The 25925-nt window shown below is 39.9% G+C and overlaps 1 protein-coding gene across 4 annotated transcripts in view; it reads left to right on the top strand.

Moving 5' to 3' along the window:
- Positions 1-24136, top strand: part of LAMP2 (lysosomal associated membrane protein 2) — a 94805-nt gene extending 70669 nt beyond the window's left edge. For 2 of the 4 annotated variants that reach the window (XM_073599444.1, XM_073599441.1), the window contains one exon: positions 18783-24136. In XM_073599444.1, coding sequence (XP_073455545.1) covers positions 18783-18925 — 143 coding nt within the window. In that variant the 3' untranslated portion in view covers positions 18926-24136. Of the gene's footprint in view, positions 1-2017; positions 4501-11763; positions 12167-18782 lie in introns of those variants that run through there. The other 2 variants (XM_073599443.1, XM_073599442.1) reach the window with 2 other exon arrangements.
- The last annotated feature ends 1789 nt before the right edge of the window (positions 24137-25925 follow it).

Genomic DNA, 25925 nt, shown 5'->3' with positions numbered 1-25925 from the left:
CGGCGGCCACGATGTCCGCCGGGCACCCGCGATTGCCCGGTAACCGAGCAGGACCGTGGATCTGTGTGTGTAAACGCACAGATCCATGTCCTGTCAGATGAGAGGAGACCGATCGTGTGTTCCGTGTACAGAGGAACACCGATCGATCTCCTCCCCTTGTGAATCCCCTCCCCCACAGTTAGAATCACTCCTTAGGAACACATTTAACCCTACTGCGCCCCCTCCTGGTTAACCCCTTCATTGCCAGTCACATTTATACAGTAATCAATACATTTTTATAGCACAGATCGCTGTATAAATGTGAATGGTCCCAAAAATGTGTCAAAATTGTCCGATGTGTCCGCCGCAATATCGCAGTCACGATAAAAATTGCAGATCGACGCCATTACTAGTAAAAAAAAAAAAATAATAAAAATGCTGTAAATCTATCCCCTTATTTTGTAGACGCTATAACTTTTGCGCAAACCAATAAATATAAGCTTAATGCGATATTTTTTACCAAAAATATGTAGAAGAATACGTATCGGCCTAAAATGAGGAAAAAATTTGTTTAAAAAAAATTTGGATATTTATTATAGCAAAAAGTAAAAAATATTGTTTTTTTTTTTTTTTTTCAAACTTGTCACTCTTGTTTAGTTTATAGTGCAAGAAATACAAATCGCAGAGGTGATCAAATACCACCAAAAGAAAGCTCTATTAGTGGTGAAAAAATGATAAAAATTTCATTTGGGTACAGTGTTGTATGACCGCACAATTGTTATTCAAAGTGTGACAGCGCTGAAAGCTGAAAATTGGCCTGGGCAGAAAGGGGGTGAAAATGCCCAGTATGGAAGTGGTTAATTAAAAAAATTGATCTCTGTCTATTTACCAGATTCAACCTCTAATAGTATATCTCCTCTGTCTGTTCTTCTTGGAGTGGATTAGAGATTTTGCTCCTTAACCATATAGTTGGTTATTTATATTTAGCACTGCATATAGATATTTAATAATAAATTGCCTTTTTTTTTTATTTTATTTTTCAACTTTACATATTACCTAACTTATACACCACGCTTCTTTTAAGGAAGTTATCCGATTTAATCAAAGACATAAACGGCCAACTAATCGATTGTTAAAATAATCGTTGCAGCCCTACAAGTTTTCACTGCCTATGTTGACAGGAGTAGCCATTTGCTTTTGGTATTAGGACACCTAGTGAAGTTTTGTATGACTGACACATTTCAGTATAAACTGAGAGAATAAGATGTCTTGGGGTCTCATCAGAAATGACACCTTCCTAATACTTCTCAGTCTCTGATGTTATGGGTTTGCTTACATTGTGCTTATTAAGTGTAGAAAACCATCTTTGTATTATCCCCCAACAGAACCTTAAATCCTGTAATGGTTTTCCCATTTTCATCTGGCCAGAAGAACATAAGCTGACCTTTTTGTCAGCTTTACCTTGAGTTCTGTAGCGCTTACAGGTCACTTTCCCAACTTTCAGGGTAGGAGCACCTTTTTGTTTATAAAAGTTTTAAAGACACACCCAATAATTTCACCTGCGACTGTTAGGAGACCTCAAATACATTGCTAATGGCACCTAGAGACTCTGTCACTTAAAGATACAAAAAATGTAATGCTTGCATATGTATTCCTGCCCCTCTTCTATTGTCCAGAAACTTGCCCACTCCCGCCCCCCCCCCCCCCCCACCCCAATTCATATTGGGCAAATACTTTGAGCTGCCTCTTTGCCCAGTAAGAATGTGTGAGGCAAGCGAGAACTGGCAAGCGCCTTTACTACCAGAAAATGCCAGAGCTCTACCTCTTCAGAATGTCTGGCTATGGCAGAGAGCTATAAAAGCTGCACCTTTTTTTGTTGCTTTAAAACTGGTTTGGAATACACTAGTGTATATGATTTGTTATTGTGTATCATAGGCCTGGCTTACATTTTACATAATTTCATACTTTTTTTTTTTTTTTTTTTCTTTTTTTTCTTTTCGTTTTCACCCATTTTATTTATTTTTTTTTCCATCTACAGCTTCTGAATGTCAACTCGACGACGACTCCATTTTAATTCCAATCATAGTTGGTGCTGCACTTTCAGGCTTAATTATCATTATTGTGATTGCTTACCTAATTGGCAGAAGAAAAACCTATGCTGGATATCAAACAATTTAATTGCCCCCTCCTCAGGCCTGATTTGCACTTTTCTCTTTTTGAAGTAGGTGCAAGTTCTGAACTATAATCTACATACATGCATCTTCCTCTCTAATTTACCTTGGCAGTCTGGACCCCCTTGTAGAACCCCAACTAGTATGGAGCTACAAGTCTCACTGTGTGCTGGGCCCTGTGAACATGACTCTGCTTTGATATTCCTCAACGGCTGGGAAGCTGCAGGTTTATTGTTTTCCTGCACATACTCACTATTTTAACTGCTTATAATGCTGCTAAATCTGCAAAGAGAAGGGAATGTTTCTAGTGCATCAATGTATTTCAGACCATGTTGTTCAGTCTTGCCATCTACTTCTCTATCATTCCACATGTTGAGCTATATTAAAAAAAAATCTGCTCCAGCACTGAAAACACTCAAAGATTTTCAGTTGTATTTAATTCAAGCATTGCATTATCTTCTCCTGCTGTTTTGTTGAGCTGGACAATGCGACTGTAAAAACAGCTGCCTAGGAGACAGAAATACACTGCCATGGCTCGTAATAGCCAGAGCCCTTAATAGGCAGGGTCCTGCTTGCCCCAGCCAGTGTTTGTGCCCTGGTCATGTTAGCCTTGTGTTATGTGTCTGCGAAGTACACTGTTCACAGGACAGAAGACTATTACACTCCCAAATGAACGCTTTAAATTTTTCCCTTTTTTTTGCCTGTGAGTTTCAGGATCAGAAAATTAGCATGCAATGAACACATAATAAGGTAGCTATGATTTCTTGGTCCCATTATTACCCTTTTAGGCAATACTTTCATGGCAGTTTAGCAGTCTGGCAGATTTCGGTTTTCTATTTTCTCTAGTGTTATTAGCTTATGATTGTGGTTTTCTTAAAGATCTGTACATTGTTTTACTTTATTTAATGAATGTAAAGCCCAGTGGTGTGCAGTAGCCCATAGCAACCGACCATTAGTCTTGCTGCATGACATTTTGGATTGGCTGCTAATGTTTACAGTACCTGCAGCATGCTATTACAGAAGTCTCCTCTTTTACAAGCTGTGTACAATCCTTTGTATTGTAATATTTCAGTATTGACCCGGATTTTACTGATATATAGATTTCTATTGATTGTGTGTTCTCTTAAACCAAATCTGTAGATGTGCAGAAAGAAGAAATGGTAGTCCTTCCCTTGAAAGCTACCATAATTTAGGGAGATTTATTAATATACTACAAACTATCTTGAAAATATCATTTTAAAAAGCCTTTAATTTGCCATTTTAATTTAAGGCTAACGAAAGACCTATGTGTTAACAGCATAAGCTATATAAATAATAAAGCTTGATGACCTCACAGCTGTAAATTTCTCTTGCTAATCGTTGAGTTGTCTCTTGATATTTCTGCTCCTTGAAACTGTTGTCAAGGTACAGTTGATGGGTTTTCTTCCTATCCTGTTTTTTGTAACTGGTCGTTTGGGCTAAAAAATCCAGACAAGCAGGAGGAGAGTTTGCTGAATGGCATCATGGCTACGATTATCAAGGTGGAGCATACAGAAGGGTGGTAAAGCAAAGGTGCACCTTTATACAACAAAGGTTATAATAACCGTTCATAGAAAAAGGATGGATATTCTAAATCTATTTGTTTTATAGAGTTGTCTCCCAGGTATGCGCCTAAAAGTAAACCTTCAAATAGTATACCTGTTCATGCCTCAAAAGAAAAGGCCACGCTGGTGATTTATGGCTATCCCTTCTCTTCACTCCTTTGTCATTCTTCCTTAGTATACTACTCCCTACCCTCTCCTTCTGAGAAGGACAGGTGTGATGGCAACTGTGGAAAGTCCTTGTGTGTTTTCAGCAGCCTAATTGTTAAAGTCCATAAACTCTTCTTAAGCCTACAAAGACTGGCAAATGGCCACTGGCTAACTGCTATTGAGAGTCAGATCAATGTCACAGGTCAGAAAGTCTGTCCTTGCCCATCCCAAACACACCTTTTTAGAGAGCACTGAGGCTGGAGGGTGGACGAATTGTCAGAAGACACTGTGAAACGGGTCAATTAACATTTGCTTGAAATCCTTTTTGTTTTGCTGTGAAAGGTTATAACTTACGTTCTATAAATTTGCAATTATCCTTCCACCTCCATCATTGCATCTTTCATTTTGAATATTTTAGCAATATTTAATTACTTGAAATTGATCACTCCACAAAATAAAAATATAAAGCCCTCGATTTTTGTGTTTTGCAATGGTATTTGGACATCTATGATTTCTTTTGCTCCTATCTAGAATTTTTGTATGTTTTTGGTCTGATTTAAAGTAATTCAATTTATGAATACAATTCTAACCAAACTTCAATAAAATTGAGTGGAAACACTTGTCATTGTTTTTATATTTGCTATTGCCCTAAACCTGTGCAGTTTGTTCAACTTAACGTGCAAGTTTGTCTACGTTACTTAGTAGCTATTTAATGAGCAGTGTAAAAAAGTAATCCACCTAAAAGCTCCTTGAACAGCTGCAGCATTACTTTTCCGTGATGATTAATCTGATGTCAAGTACTGGGTGTCTTAAGGTTATAATGCTGACTATTGCTTTATTATATCTCTGGACAGACTTGTAGCAGTTTACCTGCAGTATTGACTGGATGGAGGTCACAAACAAAAATCCAGTTTTAATTTAGTGTGGACATTCCCCTTTATAAAACCATTTTTTTGTGCACCAGTGGCTCTGTAAATATACATAGATCTGTAAATATCATGTACCTCTTAGTTTTATACCATTAGCATGGGATCTTTGTGGATTTTCTACTTGGGAGGAAAGGTCTGTGACACTTTAAGGTTGATTACTGACAGAAATAAGCATGTTTTGCAAAGTGAATTTTCATTTAGGTTAGTGAACAATGTGAGGCTATGCAAACTCAATTATGCAATCAGGTTTTTCTTCTTCCTTTTTTTTTTTTTTTTTTCTTTCTTTGCACATGATTGGGTATTCTTTTCAAAATGAATTTACACATAGTCACCTGATTCATTAAGGGGGAAACCTTTAGTGAACAAATCCCGTATTTTTTTTTTTTTTTTTTTGTATCTTTTTAACACCAAGCCTAGCTAATCCTCTTTGCAATTTAGGGCAGAACAAGTTTGTGATGCTCTGCCCATTCTCGTCTGTTCCATATTTATGGATTCTAAACTATTTGTAAACCATCACAAACCAGCCTTTGTCCCTCAAGTAGTGGACTTAACCATGTTTTGTACACACCTTAGATCAGCATTGAAGAAAAGTGTCAAGTGCATAGTATAATAGTTGGTGAAAGTCAGCAAAGGACAGTTGGCTATATATGGTGTTAAAAGGTTATATAAACCACTGGGTAAGTGCCTGCATTTAAGGGCACAGGACATTGGTTTAGTGCCGCATACAGTAAAAGAGCACATTACAGCTATGCACAAACTGACCAAGTAGATTGGCAAGATATGGCATTATCTTGCATCTGAATTTGCCAGGGCTCTGATCCAGTAATTTGCTGAACTTGAGCATGTTTATAAATTCCTTTTCACCTGCTGCATAAAATGCTATTGTAGCTTTTGAGAACACTGTTGTTCTGTAGGGATGGAAGGTAGGTGCTCAGCATGTCTTTTTAGTTATGCATATTTTGAATTTGCAATATTGCTTTTTACTGGAGGTACACTATGTTTCTCACATTATGTTCTGGGGTCCCGAGTGATTGCAGAGCCTGTCCTACTTAATTATTCCACCTGCTAATCTACTTACACTCGCATGGTCATGAAACTATCCTCACCATGAAGAAACCTGTGTTAGGTTTGAGTACTGCCGTACCCTACCTTTCAGCCTTTATGCACTGTAAATGTTATGGCCAATTATGTTTCTGGGCCTCCCTGCTCTGCACACAGATCCTTTGAGACTGAAAAATGTATTTAATAGGAGATGAATAAGGTTTTGAACACTTTATTAGGAAGTAGCTGACAATGATCATGTCTTTGACGTTCCCTTTTCCCTGGATGCTGCTCTCCTAGAGAAATGCACAGTATTGTGGCATACTGGTATGTAAATCTTTATATCCCAGGAGGCTGCAGTCTAAAATTTGGTTTTAGGTTATTCACAGCTTTACTAAAGCTTCATCTACACCCTGCGCAGCTACATTTACCGCAGCCATGGGAAAACGCAAAACGGCGCCACGGTTTTACGTTTTCCTGTGGCTGGCAGTCAAAACGTTCCTATCCTGAACTTGATTATTCCGTGTTCAGGAGAGGGAGGTTGAACTTAACCTAACAGCGACGGCTCCTAAACTCTCCTAAAAGCCTATGTGTACATTGACACACAGGATTTTATGGAGTTGAGTTTAGGAGCTTTGGCAAAAAAAAAGGCAAAGGCTCCTAAACAAGTTTAAGACCTGCTAGTGTACATGAAGCCTAAAACTATAGATTGGGCTTGTCCCAAAACAATTGTCTTCCTTTGGGAATGTTTTGTGTTAAAAACTTGGACTGAAGGTTTATCTCAATATAAAGGTCATCAGACACTGCCTCCCCTCACAGCACTGGTCAATTAGTTACTGCATACCCAAAGTAGGGGCCTATAAACTTCCAACTGAGCCCTCCTCTAAATCCAGCATAGGGGGACTTTCTATTTTCTAGATATGCAAGAAACATTTTCTTAAATACAGCAGTACTTTTTGCAAATGTTGGTGGTCCTCAAAACCCACAATCTCTAATTACAGTAAAAATTAAAGCTATATTGTCAAAGGACTAAAAATTACTTTAAGAGGAGAATCTGAATGGGCAAAGTGACAGATTTCTTATAAAACAGTCCCATCCATCAATCCTTTCCCCGTTAACTGTCACTGCTATGTTTGCCTGTTGGAACCCTCTGAAATGCCAGGTGCTTCTATTTATGGAAGAGCATAAAACCTTCTTGCTTGCAAATCATCCCTGCCACTCTGCTACAAGGCTCACACCACTGCTCCACCAACCAAAGGAGGCGGCCTCCAAAGTGGTCCATGATCCGCTAACGATAGTAGCCCAAGAAGCAGAAAGATAGCTGCTCAACTTTCAGAAGTCCAGATTACATTTATTCATATCATCCTATACCAGGGAAAATGTATCTTCTGCTATTATGCATTTCACCCCATTAAGGAGCTAAGCTAACTATTACTAAGCTCCTGAGGAACTGAAATAAGCTTCTGTTGAAGTTACTCTTGTAAGATGAGCAGGTGGATTTTTTTTTCATAATGGATGGTATGAATAAATGTATTTTGGATGTACAGCACTAGTCTAATTTCTTTGCAGTATTATTCTTTACTAAAGAACATGTGCACTTTAGGATCCATCATAAACCTATTTGCCTATAATTAGTGTTGTCACCTAGACTGGTGGTCTCTTTTGGAGGTAGAAAGGTTAATCTTTATCGCTGAGACTTCTGACACAGTAGTGCCAACAAGACTTTGTTTTAAAGTAACGGTTACCTTAACCAAACAAAAAACAAGCTGACAGGTGTATATTGTATACCTAGATGCCTACAGTTAATGGGCTGTTAGATCAGTTAAGATGTCCATGCTTGCTCACTCCCTCCCACCCCTCTACATTGCTTTTAAGCTCAATAACCAACAAAATCTCCTGTGCTCGAAAGTGATGTGATGGTGGTAGATATTGGCTAGGATTTCTAAGGCTCTGGGTAACTGCACAGACCTTGCTGCTCCCCAAGGGTCAGGGGACACCCAATTAAAACATTGTAGAAAAAATAAAAAGAGGGCGGCGCAACCTTGCGCAAGTGGTGTTTGATATAAAAAGAGAGGAAATATGTTCACAAACAAGTAGGTCATAAAAATAGTTTTGGCCCTGAGGAAGAGGGGATCTCCCCTTGAAACGAGTCAGCCATCTGGAAGGTTCTCCGGCGTGCTGGACATGGTCCCGGTGACCTGGTTTCTTTGTGTCTATTGTGGACTTTGAAATGTTTTTATGATCTACTTCTTTTGTTCGTATATTTCCTTTCTTTTTATATCAATAAACACCACTTGGGTAATGCGCAAGGTTGGTGAGCCCTCTTTTCGGTTTTTGTTTTTTTTTTTTTTTTTCTACAGTGATCCCTATAAGCTCATTGCAATGGGGTAGGCAAGCTAAAAAAAAAAATAAAATACTTTAAAGCTTTGATCAAAATGACCTGGCATATTGGTTGGACGAAAAGCCTCTGCAAGTATGTGCAGGTACCACCAGCACATTTTTATATCTGCCAGCAGCTTTTTTTGTTTATTTTTATTAAATGACAGTTTCTCTAAGGCACGGGTGATAAACTCCCATTTCATCGACTGACGCATCAACGTTCTGGTTGCCCTCAAATCGGCGATTGTATCTGTAAGACTATATATAAATGTACAGTGCCTTGAAAAAGTATTCACACCCCTTGATTTCCACCCATTGTCATGTTACAACCAAAAACGTAAATGTATTTTATTGGGATTTTATGTAATAGACCAACACAAAGTGACACATAATTGTGAAGTGGAAGAAAAACGATAAATAGGGTTCATTTTTTTGCATTTGTATTCAGCCCCCCTGGGTCAATAGTTTGTAGAACCACCTTTCACTGCAATTACAGCTGCAAGTCTTTTTAGGGATGTCTCTACCAGCTTTACACATCAAGAGTGACATTTTTGCCCATTTTTCTTTGCAAAATAACACAAGCTCTGTCAGATTGGATGGAGACTGTCGAACAGCAATTTTCAAGTCTTGCCACAGATTCTCAATTGGATTTAGGTCTAGACTTTGAGCCATTCTAACGCATGAATATGCTTTTGGCTAAACCATTCCATTGTAGCTCTGGCTGTATGTTTAGAGTCCACACCAGTCTCAAGTCTTTTGCAGACTCTAACAGGTTTTCTTCTAAGATTGCCCTGTATTTGTCTCCATCCATCTTCCCATCAATTCTGACCAGCTTCCCTGTCCCTGCTGAAGAGAAGCATCCCCACAATATGATGCTGCTGCCACCACCACGTTTCACGTTGGGGATGGTGTGTTCAGGGCAATGTGCAGTGTTAATTTTCCCCCACACAATGTTTTTGCTTTTAGGCCAAAAAGTTCAATTTTGGTCACCTCTGACCAGAGCACCTCCTTCCACATGTTTGCAGTTTGTGAGAAGCCATGCAGGGGGACACAGCAATTGGGACTTATGGCTTTCTTTCAACAATGGCTTTCTTCTTGCCACTCTTCCATAAAGGCCAGATTTGTGGAGTGCATGACTAATACTTGTCCTGTGGACAGATTCTCCCCACCTGAGCTGTGGATCTCTGCAGCTCCTCCAGAGTTACCATGGGCCTCTTGGTTGCTTCTCTGATTTATTGTTCTCCTTGCCCGGCCTGTTGGTTAAGGTGGAAGGCCATGTATTGGCAGAATTGCAGTTGTGCCATACTCTTCCCGTTTTTGGGTGATGGATTGAACAGTGGTCCCTGCTAAACCTAACCCTGCTTTAAACTTCTCCACAACTTTATCCCTGACCTGTGTGGTGTGTTCCTTGGCCTTTGCGATGCTGTTTGTTCACTAAGGTTTTCTAACAAACTTCTGAGGGCTTCACAGAACAGCTGTATTTATACTGTGATTAAATTGCACACAGGTGGACTCTATTTACTAATTTAGGTGACTTCTAAGGGCAATTGGTCCCACTAGATTTTAGTTAGGGGCATCAGAGTAAAGGGGGCTGAATACAAATGCACGCCACACTTTTCAGATATTTATTTGTAAAAAATGTTGAAAACCATTTATCATTTTCCTTCCACTTCACAATTATGTGACACTTTGTGTTGGTCTATCACATAAAATCCCAATAAAATACATTTACGTTTTTTGGTTGTAACATGACAAAGTTTGGAAAATTTCAAGGGGTGTGAATACTTTTTCAAGGCACTGTATTTACTCCTTTATCATATTGAATAATTGCCTCTGCATTTGATTACTGGATTTAGTAATAATGTAAGACTTAAAGTGGATGTAAACCCAATGTCATCCTTTCTAAACTACTGCCATAGGGGTTATCTATAAGGATATACATGCCTCCTGCATGTATCTTTACCTGTCAAATGTCTCCCCTTTGTCTGTTATTAGACCCAAAAAACTGCATATTCTGTGGGTGGGTCTGTTGTCTGGAGCTCGGTGGGTGGAGCCGTGATGTCAGTAGACTCCCCGCCCACCTCTACACTCCCCTTGTCAATATGCATTTTCTCCTGTGTATTTCTAACACTGAACTTCTGCTATGATCTCTAACATCCAGTGAAAAGACAGGAAAGTAACCACATGACTTCAGCATGCCAAATCATGCTGAGGTGTGGAACAGCCAATCCTTGCAGAGCTGCTGAAGAAAGGAGTGGGGGAGGGAATTAAAAAATACTGCATGTGTCTTAGGCTGAAGCACGAGATATGTAAATCACCTGTCACTCACAGCAAGGGGGAGGATTTGACAAAGTTTTTATCAGTTTGTCAAGATTTATCTCACTGAACAATAAGAGGATTGCTCAGACATGGATTCACTCTGTGTGGCAAGACTGGGCTCAAATGATAGGAAATCTTATACTCTACAGTATGATAAAAAAAAAAAAAAAAAAAATTTCGGGTTTACATCCACTTTAAACTATGAAGGGCAGGTGTAGACTGGCGCAGAGCCCACTCACACTCCTATAGCAGATGATGCAAATCTGAAAAGGCGTATCACACACACTGCTGGTATCATCCATAAGAAACTTTATTGGAGACTGCTCAGCCAACATGGTTCTGCAGCGATGTTCTGTCTGAACAGTCTCCAATAAAGTTTCTTGTGGATGATACCATCGTTGTGTGACCCTCCTTTTCAACTGGCATAGAATTGTAGTATTCTCATTAACAGATGTCCCAGAGCACTCCCCTACAACCCCTCCTATATCAGATGTCAGATGCCTCCCTTACCTTGTGTTACTGCTGGGGGCGGAGCTGGGAAGCAGAAAGTCCAGGGGCTGGAGTCTGAAGCCTGGAGTTTGCTGAATGCTAAGACTTGGGAGGCAGAGATGAGAGGGTGCTGCGGATGCATAGAGAGGTGCAGGATCTGTAGGAGGAGTTTTGTTCCCTTCACTGCTGAGATGGGGGCAGAGATGAGCCTCTCCACAGCTGCACAAAGAAGCACAGGATTTGGCGGAGGAGTTCTGTCCTCTTTGCTGCCGACTGCTGAGACAAGGTGGGGGTGGAGACATGGAGGGTGCTGCAGGAAAGGTGCTGGGGCCACATGAAATGGCCTGGTGAGCCGTATTCAGCCAGTAAGCCTTGTGTTTTACACATGTGCTGTAAGGAAAGATTGGTGTGAGAGGGACCATAGAACAGAGCATCACTCTACCAGTGCCAGTTTCTGTGAGTTGAAAGTAAACTCTCAGCATGAGCTTGGTAAGCTAGCTAAGGTTTCAAGTAAGTCCGTCTTGGTTACAAATGTCACCCCCCCCCCATAATTAATTATTTATTTTTTTCCCCTGTATTTTTGAAACCTTTTATTGTTGATCATTTTTTCTATTTTATTACAAAGTTTTCTCTATTGCTTTTATTTTTTTATTTTTTTGCTATTTTATTTTGCTTTTGTGTTTGTTTTCTTTTTTTTTTTTCTTTTTTTGCCTCTTTCCCACGTAGCTGAAGATTGCTTTGCAGACCAGAACTTCACTGTACCGATAGTCGTGGGAGCTGCATTGGGAGTCCTGATAATCCTAGTGATGGTGGCTTATTTCATTGGTCGCAGGAAGCGTCATTCAGCTGGATATGAACATTTTTAAAGATTTTAGTTTGGAGTAGAGCTGAAAGTATTTTGCAAAATATTAAGATTGAGTGAAACTGCCAAATGTACAGAATGCTGTACATTGTTTAATATTACTGACCAGTGAACAAATCAATAGTTATCTTAAAAATGTTCAATACACACTTTAAATGCATTTCACAGTATTCAGTGTCAATTTTGTATCGGAGTTTAAGCCTATGTACTTGATTCTTTCTTTCTTATATGCTTCCATAATGTACCAATAAAGTGCCTTATCTTTCATATGAGTGTTTACATTTTTTTTTTAATAACCTTCTCCCAAAATGAACAATTCCATGCAAACTGTTGCACATATTGTACAAATTGTAAAAGATTTTGTGAATATTTGATGACACCCAATCATTTTTTGGTTGCTATAATGTAAGTTCAGGAGGCCATACATAGGGCAATTTGTTTTCAATTTGGGCATCCTTCCACTTGATTTGACCAAGGACCATGGAGTGTAGGAATTTGCAGTTAAAATGGATATATGTGTGTGTATGTGTGTGTGTGTGTGTGTGTGTGTGTGTGTGTGTATATGTATGTGTGTATATATATATATATATATATATATATATATATATATATATATATAATATATTATACATACATACATACATACATACATACATACATACATACATACATACATTTGCCTGGAGTCCAGCTTTAGAAATAATACACACACCCGTTTTTGGGAACCTTAGTTTTTTTCCAGGGTTGAGCATCTTTATTTGCTGGTGGCATACTTGGAAGTGTGTGTATATATCTATCTCTAGTAAAGGAATTGAGGGTCTCCATAATATTTAGCACCTTCCTGCTTTCAAACTGTTCAGCTTAAACCCAAGTGTCCCATTGCGTTCACGTTATTGCTTTAGAAAACCTTTGCATTAGGCACCCTGGGGATGGAAGACGGATTTCACCCTTTTGAGATAGCTTACTTGGTTCTCCTTCTAGCAAACTTCCCCACATAAAAGTAAGGCCTAAGGCTCCATTCACACTTGTATCACTCCAATTTCACGCGACTTTGGCCTTGACCAATGATAATGGACAACTGTTGCATGTGCACTACTGAAAAATGTGTTTGTTTTAGTGTCATTTGTTTTTTGTTTTGTTTTTTTTTCGGGTCGTTGGTTATCGCAATTCGAAAAATCGTAAATTTGAAAATAAGAAAATTTGAAAGAATAACTATTAAATTGTAGGTATTGAAATTTCCTTTCAAATTTGGCTGTTGGTGAATGTAATGAATATGAATTTATCCTAAGTTACGAATGATCTGAAAAAACGAATGCCGCATCTAAGCAAATGGAATGGAACTAATTAATAACAAAAAGTTTTTATTATTGATTTATGTTCCATTCGTTTAGATATGGCATTCGTTATTTTTGATAATTTGTAACTTTGGATAAATTCGTATTCGTTACGTTCACTAACAGCCAGATTTGAAAGGAAATTCCAATACCTATAATTTAAAGGCCAACTAATAACTTAACTATTATTAACTATTTTAGATTTCCGAATTTTTAAACTTATGAATTTTTTTTTAATTTGTGAATATTTGGAAAAATTAGTTAAACGGGTTTTTGTTAATTCAGATATTTCTGAATTAACAAATTTGTTGAAATTCGTTAAACGAATTCAGAGCTAAACTATTTGCACATTTCTAGTTGCATCTACAGCCATGGCCAAAAGGTTTGAGAATGACCAATATTAATTTTCACAAAGTCGCCTGCTTCAGTGTGGTTTGGGGGGTTTCCTGGCTATGGACCCAAAATGTTGATGTTTTGTTCCCCAAGCCACTTATTTATCACTTTTGCCTTATGGCAAGGTTCTCCATCATGCTGGAAAAGGCATTGTTCATCACCAAACTGTTCTTGGATGTTTGGGAGAAGTTGCTCTCAGAGGATGTTTTTGTACTATTTCATTATTCATGGCTGTGTTCTTAGGGGAAATTGTGAGTGAGCCCACACATGAATGGTCTCGGGATGCTTTAATTTTGGCATGACACAGGACTGATGGTAGCGCTCACCTTTTCTTCTCCAGACACATTTTTTTTCCCTGATGTCCCAAATAACCAGAAAGGGGATTCATTAGAGAAAATGACTTTACCCCAGTCCTTAGCAGTCCAATACCTGTACCTTTTTGCAGAATATCAGTCTGTCCCTGATGTGTTTCCTGGTGAGAAGTGGCTTCTAGGCCATCCTCAAAGTCTTCGCATCACTGTGCGTGCAGATGCATTTACACCTGCATGCTGCCATTACTGAGCAAGCTCTGCACTGGTGGTGCTCTGATCTTGCAACTGAATCAATTGTAGGAGATGGTCGTAGCGCTTGCTGGACTTTCTTGGGTGCCCTGAAGCCTTCACAAATGCATTGGAAATGTTTTTTTTTTTTTTTTTTTATGGGATTAAGTTTATTTTCATGGCAAAGAGGGACTTTGCAATTTAATTGCAATTCATCTGATCACTCATAACATTCTGAGGTATATGCAAATTTCCATCATAAAAACTGGGGTAGCAGACTTTGAAAATGTAATATTCGTGTCATTCTCAAAACTTTTGGCCATGGCTGTATAACATTCAGGTGCAACTTTTGATGGATTACATTGCAGTCTATGGCACTCAAAGTGCATGAAAGTCGGACCAAAAGTAGTGCAGGTGCTTTTTTTAAAGTCGCTTTGAACGGTTGTCATCGAAATACATGGGGTGTGACGTGTTGTGGGACTTTTGTGTCCAAATGTGCATAAGTCGCTCAAGTGTGAACGGAGCATAAATCAAGCTTGAAATCTTTGGCTGGCATGACTGGACAGTGCATACTCCAAAACATCCATTAATAACTGAAGCTAAGTGCGTTTTATTTTTTATGCTGGTCTGTTGATAGGTATTGTCTATAGCTTTCTCCGGTTTACTGGTTAACCAAGAGACCACTTTCCCTATACTATGGTGGCAATGCCCAAATATTACACTTCTGGTTCCAGTTATTTTCTTATATTAAGACTGTTGACCAACCAAACACTCTCAGATCTCCAACTCTTTAAATAGGACTGGCTGAGATTCGCACATCTAAATATCCCTTCTTTTTGGCAGTAAAACTAGAAATCGCAAAGTCATCAAAATCTGACAATGGATTAAAGTTTACCAGGTCATAATTAATGAGGCCTCTTGGCCCTCCCATGGATAGGCAAGAAAATGAGTTTGACCTTGCAGATCAGACATTTGCAGCCTACTTGGCAGAGGGGAACAGGAACCTTGGATAATCATTTAAAAAAAAAAATGTTAAAGAAAATTAACTAATTGGTGCCAAAACCAGCACTTCATGTTCAGCCTTGTGTGTAAAAGTAAGAGGGGCTTCCAAGCTTGGACTCCATTGAACATGGCTTCTATAGACCACTTATTCATGTGTGAACTTCTCAAAACTTTCCTTAGGGCAGTCCCTGGCTGCCATAGGACAGATCACCTGAATATTTACTTTACGTCTCCAAAGTATATATGCCAGGCTGTTCCTGTGACGTGCTTGGTGTATAAAGCCAATCAGTGAAAGTGTACAAAGTGGTGTTTTTCCTCGCAGAAGGAGAAATTAAAATTTCCCTAGCTATATCTCTACTTTTAAAGTACACCTGTCGTGAGGGGGCAGTGAGTACTAACCTCCTTCTGGAAATCAAGCATACTGATCTTGAAAGTAAAAAAAAAAAGTCATCAGTCTACATGTTCGGAGGCAGGGATTTTAGTGTGCTGAATCAATAGTCATTGTGAGTTTCAGCATTTACATTTTGTTAGGACGGCTGTGCTATAGTCACATACTTGTCTAGGATAAATGAGCTTGCAGTCTACATAGTGGTTCCTGGACAGTAAAGTTTCCCTGCAAGTGTGCTTTGTGACTCTGAGAATAAAAAAAATATTTTCTTATTTATGTGCAGCAGGCCAGCTTTTAATAATTGTATGAAAGTGGATCTGTTTACAGGAGACGTCCAGAATTTTCTTCTCAGGCAAGTGGAATTTGGCCCTGGTGGAAAGATCAGTCATTGTGGAGGAGTCTGTTCTTGTTCCAGGACCTTTAAAAAGAGCTGAGCTGTTACATATCCCTGTCCAGTGCCCATTTTCAACCACTGCAACCTGTACTCTATTTATATTTCCACTAAACATGTCAAAATCGATCTGTGTGTTGAAGTTTAAATTGTTTTTGCTATTAGTGCAGTTCAGCTAGTGCCATGAAAAAAACAACACAACGGAGAGCAGTACATATCCCTCAATTTCCTCTCATCTGTTCTTCATTGCCATTAATATATTAAAACTAAAGTCACAGCTTTTACAGAATGGTTGGTTGAATGTGCATGCACAATCTGAACTCCTCACCCTTCCAACTCCTGTGCAAGTTTGTCCCATTACTAGTACACTGGTTGCATTGGTGCTCCCGCCTAAAGGTTCCTAACAAGCTTTTCTACCTAGTGGGTCACAGGCCTGGAACAAGAATGCAGCCAATAAAATCTGAACCCCTGTACTGCAGACTTGTCTAGGTCAGTGACCCACTTGTTATTGATGCCAGAATCGGCATGGCAGTTCCTTGAACCTTTCCAAACCAGTCAGCACTGGCAGCTACCCTATTTCTATCCTCGCAGAATCCTTTTAAACCTTTTATATATTCTTTGCACATGACCACTATAGTACCTGCTAAGGATTGCACCCAGTCCTCATCTCCCTACAGCTTAGGCACATCTTCTGATAGTATGGAATGTACCAATATATTTTGTGGTTCATCTATGGATTTTTTTTTTTTTTTTTTATACTTGTTTGGACAGATGTCCATAGGCAGTGGCTTTTTTTTTTTTTTTATATATATATATACTAGTCGCATGCTTTGAACAGTGTGAAAAGTGAATGCATTTTATATACTTTAATGGCGTATTCACACTTGTCCATTCTTTTGCATTGCATTACGAATTAATGAGTGTTGCATTGAAGCAGCCTATTAATTTTGAATTGGCTGCTAACACACAGGAATGGACATGCACAATTCCTTCTGATGCAGTGCACTGTACCGTAATGCTTTGTGGTACGCGTCAGAGCTGCAAAATGAATAGCACTCCAACACCCTAATGCACATAACATTTCAACAATGTGAGTCTGACTGAGTATAAAGGACAATGCAATCCCTGTGTGGCTGGTATCTTATCTCGGCAGTTAAATATGCATCAGTTTATCAAGTGCAAGTAGTGCTTGGTGCCATTTCAATCTGTCCTGTGGCTGCTGAGAAGTGTAATTTTCAACCCTACTGCTAGGAAGCAGACAAATGGTTGATGAGGTCTGATTGACAGAGCTCATTCCTGGAAGCAGGCACATGCTGGAGACCAGCACTGTCATTCAGCGCAGCAGGGGACGGGGTCAGCTTCATTCATAACACAAGTGCTGACTGTTCAGTTCACAAAAGTAAAGGCCGTACACACGGTATGAAAATTGGATGGAAAAATTTTCGGATCGTTTGTACGGTGCTTTCGAGAGCAGATTTTGCTTTTTCGTCAGACAAAAGCTGGATGTGCAGACTATAAAATTCTTGTCGGATGTGAACTCAGCATCCGATTTTCGTTTCATTAGTACGGTTTTCGTACACAAAAAATTGTAAGAGCAAGACTATGCATGCTCAGAAACGAAAGAATACATACAAAGCTATTCAGCACATTACGTCACTTCTGACGTGTTCTGTTGTAGGAAAATTTTCGTATTGTGCGTAACCTCTTCACTTTCGACATGAGACTAGCATGCTGCAAAAAAACAGACGTTCGGTTGCCCGAAAATCTAAGCATGTGTACAAGGCTTAAAAGATCATTCAGTGTTGCGGGGCCGTGGGAGCTATATGTCAGCACAGTGCATGTTTACCTGATAGATCGCACAGCCCCACAGTGCTGACAGATTGTTTACTATTGTGAATGGGAAGTCAGCACTGCGGGGCTGTGTGAACTATTACTGCTGATTACTAGAATATTTCGCACTGGCATAAAGCTCACACAGCCCTGCCAGCACTCCTTCACAATAGTAAACGGTCAGTCAGGGTTGCAGGGCTGTGTGACCTATCTGCCGGGGTTCTGTAAAAACAGCCAATTTGTCAAGATCTCCAATTACGTTACTTCCAGTTACTTTAAACCACCAGTAGCTGGAGATAAAGCATCAGTAACTGGAGACCTATTTTTTTCTGTTTTTGCAGAACACCGGGAAGCGTGTACTCCGGTACACAATATTATGAGCGGACATTATTAGTCCGCTCCGATACTAACCAGCAACATGGCCGCCTCCAAGGCGCTGAGAAACTTTTTCCTCCTTTGCGGCTGTTCTGTCAAAACACCAAACTGTTCATGTATCGGAGTGTTATGTCAAAACGGCAATTAATCAAAATCTCCAATTAGTGATGGTTTACAATAAACGGAAGGGACGTATTTGAAGATTTTGATGCATTGGCTATATTGACGGAACTCCGTCTAATAGAAAACATCCACTGCCCTGGCAGGCAGCTCATGCAGCGCTGATTGATCTTTTACTATTGTGAGTAAACAGTCAGGCCTGGCAGGGTTCTGAATAGACAGAATCTACACAAAAGGGTGAAGAGGGGGTGGGGCCTATTGCTGTAATGTAGCTCCCCCAGGGAGTGACTGCTCCCTTCAGTAGCTAATCTACAAATCTTTATATTTAATAGAAGAAAAAAAAAAGTAGCAAACCGATAAAATGTATTTTAAAATGTGTTATGAAAATGTCTTTAAGATAAACACTGCAATAACGATTTAAAATGTGTGCTCATTAGAAATGCTTTCTGTTTTTAATGGCAGGTTGATGCATAGTTCGGCTCTCACTCTGTACTCCTCTTTTTCTCAACAGCTGAAGAATGCTTTGCTGACTCTGATTTGAGCTTTCTCATTCCAATTGCAGTTGGGACTGTGCTTGTCTTTCTCATAATCCTGGTCTTTATCTCTTACCTTATTGGAAGAAGAAAAAGCCGTACAGGCTATCAGTCTGTATAATCAAAGCTCTTTCCTGTCTCCTTTCTGTACCTTTTACCTAAATAATTTATTCTTGTACATTGCTAAACTCTCTCTATGCATAGTGGAATACACAGTTGTTTAACTCCCTGCATTACTCCTTTGGACTTTGGTGAAGGTTTGCATAATAATGTTAAATCACCGGTGCATCTTTTTTTGAACACTTAAGAGGAAGCATTATTCTCGTGTAATGCAAAGTATATGAAAATCCATCTTGTTCCATGAGCCATTTCTATAGAAAATATAAAAAAAAACTTAATAGGATGAAATGTAGCACAAATAATTTACCATAATCATGTAATCTCTCATCATACATCACAGAACTTGCCTAAGGAAGACTACAGCATTTCCTATTGTGGTAGCATTTATCTGCTTTCTTATATTTTATGGCTATTTTAATACAAAACTAGTACATATTATATTAACGTGATAGCTGCAAATCCTTCCTCCCAGGTTGTTATTGCCTGTTTTTCAGGGTGTTACTTTCGGGCTGATGTGAAACCATTACATCCAAAAGTAAGTGGGGAGAACTGGTTTACTCCAACAAAAAATAAAAAGTAACCTACTCAGCAGGTAGGTTATGCTTCCTTTATGCACCTAAAGGTTTAATGTTAAACTTTGACTAGAGAATACCTGTACATTCAAGGCATTGCTAAAGTAACAGAGACACCAATCAATTTATAGAACAAGTGTATCAATAAGACAAAAGGTCTGTGGCTTTGACCATATACATCACCATACTGAAAAGTTTGAGTTGTCACTGCTACTGGTTTCCTTTTGGGTCTGCTAAGAGAACAAAAGTGTGATAAAGGATATAATATGCAACAGGATACTTGTGAAGGATGTGCCTATCTAAGATCAGCCTTTCTGTGGTCATCTTTATATTACTGATACTTCCACAGTCATTGGAGGAGGATAGATTCCAGTGCAAGGCCAACAGGTCTCATCAAGGTAGAGGGAGAGAAAACCCCACTTAAAGCACAGCACGAAGTCCTCACTTTTTTGGGGGGGGAGTTATAATACAGGACACATTGGTAACTCAAACAAAACATTCGTGATACTACTAATATTAAAACACAACTATAGTGTCCTTTGGAGACAGTTGACGTACATGGGTGGAGATAAGCAACTTTAAAAATGTGTGGCTTTGTGCTATACCCCAGCGATAAGCCACTGGTCTGTGGTCTACAGTGGTCAGCAATATAAAAGTAGACATTTGACTGCCTGCATGGGTGATCTAGTACTGTGTCCATTTTGCACAACGTTATTAAATACAATTTTCCTACGATCAACTTTACTGTTATATAAATGGAAAATAATGTAAATAAAACATTTTCTTTTGATTTGTACAGACTCTTAGGTACTTTCTTTTGAATGTTTTAATACAGGTTTTTCAGTCTTATTAAATAGCAAACATTTAGCCTAAAAATCTGTACTCCAGTCAGGAATAAAAACATTATTAAGGCCAGGGGTCCCCAACCCCCGGTCTGCGGACCGGTACCAGTCCATAGCCTGTTGATGACTGGGCTGCACAGCTGAAGGTAAGCGTCGAACAATGGTCTAGACAGGGTTATCACAGACCACGGTCATCGCTCACCTACTGCTGTGCGGCCATGCCTGTTTCTCTTTTTCCTGGCTTTCCCACCCCGCCGACGATGTCATCCTATCAGCAGGGCCGGGGGTGGAAGGAGCTGGAGATCTGCACAGAGAGCGGTAGTCTTCTCATATTAACAAGTGGGTAATCACCTGCTTGTTAATATGATTTTTTGGGCATCTACTGCCCTCCGTCCAGATCAGCAGCCCCTCCCACCCCTGCCCTGCTAATAGGATGACGTTGTCGGCAGGGTGGGAGAGGACACAAAGGTTGAATCCTGCCTCTGCCCTGCCAAAGGTAAGACTGTGCAGGGGAGGCAGAGAGTGAAAGGGAGCACTGTGATTAGAGAAAGGAGGGGGGGGGGGGCTGTGATCATTGTAGTGCCCATTTACAGTGCAATCCCCTTTATAACGCAGTGCTCCTTTACAGTGCATGCCTCTTCACATCAAAGCCCCCCTTACATTAATGTAAAGGGGAACTGAGGATGCTGTGGGACTTTTTTAAAGCGGGAACTGTGCTATAAAGAGGGGTTGTGGTGTGAAGAGGAGCTGAGTACCAACTCCGAGAATATCCCATCACCACCCACCCCTGCACCTCCCCAATCCCTGGAAAAATTGACTGTGACGAATCCGGACCCTGGTGCAAAAAAGGTTGGGGACCGCTGATTTAGACTATTCATTAACAAAAATAAAGTGTATATGCAAATTTGCATTGATTTATATATTGTACTTGTCCAAATAGTCTTCCCCTGCAAATATGTTGGGTTATCTTTTTTCCTGTGAGAAGGCCTGAATCTGACATTACTTTGCTGTGACCATGCTGCCACTGGTAACCACTAGAGGGTAGTTTGGACACCAGAGACCTCCTAGCCATGATGACGAGCCAGTATTTAAATGCAACTTTTTCAGAGTACACCAGGACACAATGGCAGGGTCTTGCAGATGGAAAGGAAGCTAATCTTTAGGAAAGATACCTTATATATTTGTATTTCCCGGAGACTGCAAGGGTAAGCTGATTAGTTCAAATTGCAACTGCAGTTATAGTATAATATTGTTTCTTTCTTATTCATTGAGGGACACATGGTTCAAAGATTAGGGTTATACATTAGGATTTGGACACTGGTACACAAAAAAACTGATCAGTCTGATATAACCTCTCCTACTCCCAGCATGCCTCAGTTTTTTTTGCTGGTGTCCAAAGAAGGATGGACACCTTTTCTCTACAAAGAAAAATGTAATCACTTTTTTTTCATTTTTTTTATTCAATCAAGATTCCCCTATATGTTGCTTGAGCTGCTCTGTATTCATATTTACCTGGAACAGTGTATCCTCAGCAATAGCTTTGGAGGCCATATCAGACCTCGCTGGACTTGAATGATTGCGGGGCTCTGCTTTGTAGTGCTTTCCAGACCTGAGTGCACTGTGTCAGTTATCCACAGAGTGCTTTCTTGGTCCAAAGCCAAGGCACAGCCCCTAAAAATTCAAAGTAAGTTAATAGTGCTGTGACCCTGAGGTTTGGTTAAATGATGGTTTTGTATTGTTGTTGCTGTCCAACAGTATGATGATGGTATTACTATGGGGCATATAAATATTAGCTAGGCAGCTTTTGCACATCAAATCATTTCCACCATCACTTTCACTTGTGATGAGGATTTACAATTGGAGTGCCACACCATAATATTCAAGTCCAAAAGTAGGCTTATTCCAAACACAAACTGTGTGTAGGAAGCCAACATGTTCCAGGGCTGTACACCACCCCCTTTATCAGGGTTTTAGGAAACAAAGTATGAGGACTCACAGGATAGCTAGAATGTTTTTAAAGTGTGTGTGGATTAGCACATAAATTGTCAGTGGTTGGTTCCCATCTGTTTATCATGGAAAGGTTTAATGCTGGGGAATGAAGCACTGACATTTTCCCTTAGGTGGAGTGTCATTGACTATAAGGTAACACATTCCCACCACTACCCCTTATTGCAAGTGGCATTAAAGCGGTGGTAAACTAAAAAAAAAAAACTTTTACCCTGCAAGTCAATTTTTATAATGTGCTAGTATGCATTACATACTAGTACATTATGTAAAACTTACCTTAACCGCTTGCCGACTGGCTCACACCGATATACGCCGGCAGCATGGCACTCCTGCGCAAACTGATGTACCTGTACGTCAGTCCGCAAAAGCAGGATAGTGGGCGCGTGCGCTAGTCCCGCGGACTCGATGTCCGCCGGCGGCCCGCAATCTCGTCTAGGAGAGGCAGAACGGGGAGATGCCTATGTAAACAAAGCATTTCCCTGTTCTGCCTAGTGACATAACAGGGATCTACTGCTCCCAGTGATCAGGAGCAGTGATCTCTGTCATGTCAGTGGTAGCCCATCCCCCCTACAGTTAGAACCTGCTGAGGGAACACACTTAACCCCTTGATCGCCCCCTAGTGTTTAACCCCTTCCCTGCCAGTGACATTTATACAGTAATCAGTGGCTATTTTTAGCTCTGATCGCTGTATAAGTGTCAATGGTTCCAAAATAGTGTTAAGTGTCCAATCTGTCTGCCGCAATGTCGCAGTCCTGATAAAAATCGCAGATCAGCGCCGCTGTGCGGCCCAGTCATCAACAGATCACCGCCATTAATAATAAAAAAAAAGAATAATGAAAATGCCATAAATCTATCCCTTCTTTTGTAGACACTATAACTTTTGCGCAAGCCAATCAATATATTATTATTGCGATTTTTTTTTTTTTTTTTTTTTTTACCAAAAATATGTAGAAGAATACATATTGACCTAAACTGAGGAAGAAATTTGTTTTTTTTATATATTTTTTTGGTATAATTATTATAGCAAAAAGTAAAAAAGTCTTTTTTTTGTTTATAGCGCAAAAAATAGAAACCGCAGAGGTGATCAAATACCACCAAAAGAAAGTTCTATTTGTGAGGAAAAAAGGGACGTAAATTTTGTTTGGGTACAGCGTCGCATGACCGCGCAATTGTCAGTTAAAATGACACAGTGGCGTATCGCAAAAAATGCTCTGGTCATTGAGGGGGTAAAATTTTCCGGGTCTGAAGTGGTTAAATCAAAGCCCTCCAGCGGTGCACTGTCACTGCTGACAGGGCTTCCATCTTCACCCAGTCTTCATCTGGGTTTGCGGGCTCCTGTCCTTTGCATGCGTGCAGGATTCACTGTTTGTGGCACAGGTCTCTGAAGGAATGGCACGGGTATACCGTTGCTTCAGAGCGCATGTGCTGATGATGTCACCGGTAGCTTCACAAGTAAATATCTCTTAAACAGTGCATGTTAAGTAGATATTTACATCACCCTTTATTACCACTTTAAGTTGTTCAGGTGGCTCTTTGAGCTGCAGGTAGCCCCAAGTTCTGTTGTTATTCTGTGGGATTAAAAGTGTTTTGTTGGATGTCCCAGTTGTCTCTGAATCCTGTGAACCACAATGACTTAAAAACAAAATTCAATTTTTGTACTAACTGTAAAATCCATTTGTTGGAGTTCATTAAAAGACACAGATCCCGCCCTCTGTGTCTATAATCATGCTGTTAATATTGCTTTTCTGTTTTAATCGTTTTTAATAAGTTTAATAAATACATTTTTACAAACATTCGTCTGTCAGTCTTTCATTTATGACACTTCATTAGCAAAACATGAGTATGGAATAGGTATATTTAGCTGGGCATCATAAGCAGTTAATTCTAGCTTCAGCATGTAGGGTCCAAATCTCAGCACAGCTGCCGGTTGCCCTGGCGGTAGAAGTTAGGCCAAAGCAGGCTGGATGTAGTTGATCTGCTCCAGACTTGAAGTCCAGTCCCAAACACTGACATTTTCAGAGCTATAGGAGTAAGTCATTAATTATCCTAAAGAAGAACGAAAAGGACAAATAGATCCAAACAAATGAGGCAGCATTATTAAAAGTGGAAACCAGGAAATAAAAGAAAGAGAAAAGAAAAAAAGGGAAAACCAGCTATTCTGGGACCCATGCCACCACAATCCCCTTCCCCACCCTATAGTGTAACCATGGGTTTTGGACCCTCTCTAACCTCTCTTCTTTGTCCCTTAAAATGCTTACCAGTTTTTCAATGAGCATAATCCAGGAAATCTTATTTTTTTGTAATAGTAATATCAACCATTGGTGATTTCCATGCTTCCGCAATGGACATTTTTGCTGCCAGCTTAAAAGATAAGTGTCTGGGAATGTCTACAACTGGTTAATTCAAGAGGGCTCTGCAAGCAGTCTTGATGTTATTGGTAATGGAATAGATCGTGCGGAGAGAAGCTGGGGTGGCATCAGGGTAGATCTTGGCAATCCTATCCTAGAAGGTACCAAATATCAGCAGGAGGGGACATTGTAGTTAACTTCTAAGCTATATTAAGATATCCCTTATGTAGTCTGGTAGTCCATGTTGTCCAGTCCTCATTGCTCTCTGACTTTGAGTCTGTCTCCCAGGCTAGCTTGTAGGGTAACTTGAAATGGTGGAGATCAACTGGTAGAATACCAATTTGCCACCTCTCTGACTGGCCCTTGCCATGCATCCGTAATCAGAGACAGTTTTTACGGTGATATCTTCAGTTTCTTTTTGATGGTGTTTAAGAAATGTAGAATTTGTTGCATGTGGAAGATATCTGAGGATGAGGGCATTTTAAGCACTCGGATAAAATAATCTGGTATCTAAACTCCTCTGTGGCTGAGAAAGTGTGCTATGGAGTGTAGACCATTATCTACCCACCTTTTAACCTTAAACTCTGCTGAACCAGCTGAGATTAGAACCGTCTATGCCCAGCCTAACAGGATACTTTAAGTGGCTTCACAATACTACAAAGCCTTTGCTAGATGGTTCGAATCTCAGCCGGTTCGGCTGGAACCGACCAAGATTCGAATTGCGCGTGGGCCGACTTAATGGATCGATCAACTTGGGTACAACCAGCCTGCCGAATTCACTTGCGATTATCGCTAGTGTCTGCTATAGCCACTAGCAATAATCACTTTCTTCTCCTGGCAGGGGTGGCTTCCCCTGACCCGTGGTTGCAGAAAAGAAATTTGCACCGTCTATGGCCTGCTTTATCTTTAAATCCATCTTTATGGTGGATTATGCATTTTAGGGTAAGACAGTGATAACACCTACTCTCTAAACCTTCTATTTACACATAATCTTTATTATTCTTTGTGCTTCTTTGGAAAAAATTTTGATGAACTACAGCAACAATGGTTATACAGTATATTTGCCACAGAATGCATGCAGATACAACTGCCATACTTGCCAATACTGCGGTATTGTATACATCTCTCTGCCAGCTTCTGGGTCCATCTTCTGAACCCTGCGCAGTTCAGCCCATAGACCATACACCTAGGTAATTATAGTGATTTGTAGAGATTTTGGGGTGTGGACTAGA

This window comes from Aquarana catesbeiana, linkage group LG09, assembly GCF_042186555.1.
Source record: "Aquarana catesbeiana isolate 2022-GZ linkage group LG09, ASM4218655v1, whole genome shotgun sequence".
Lineage (NCBI taxonomy): Eukaryota > Metazoa > Chordata > Amphibia > Anura > Ranidae > Aquarana > Aquarana catesbeiana.
This window is presented reverse-complemented; position numbering and strand designations above follow the sequence as displayed.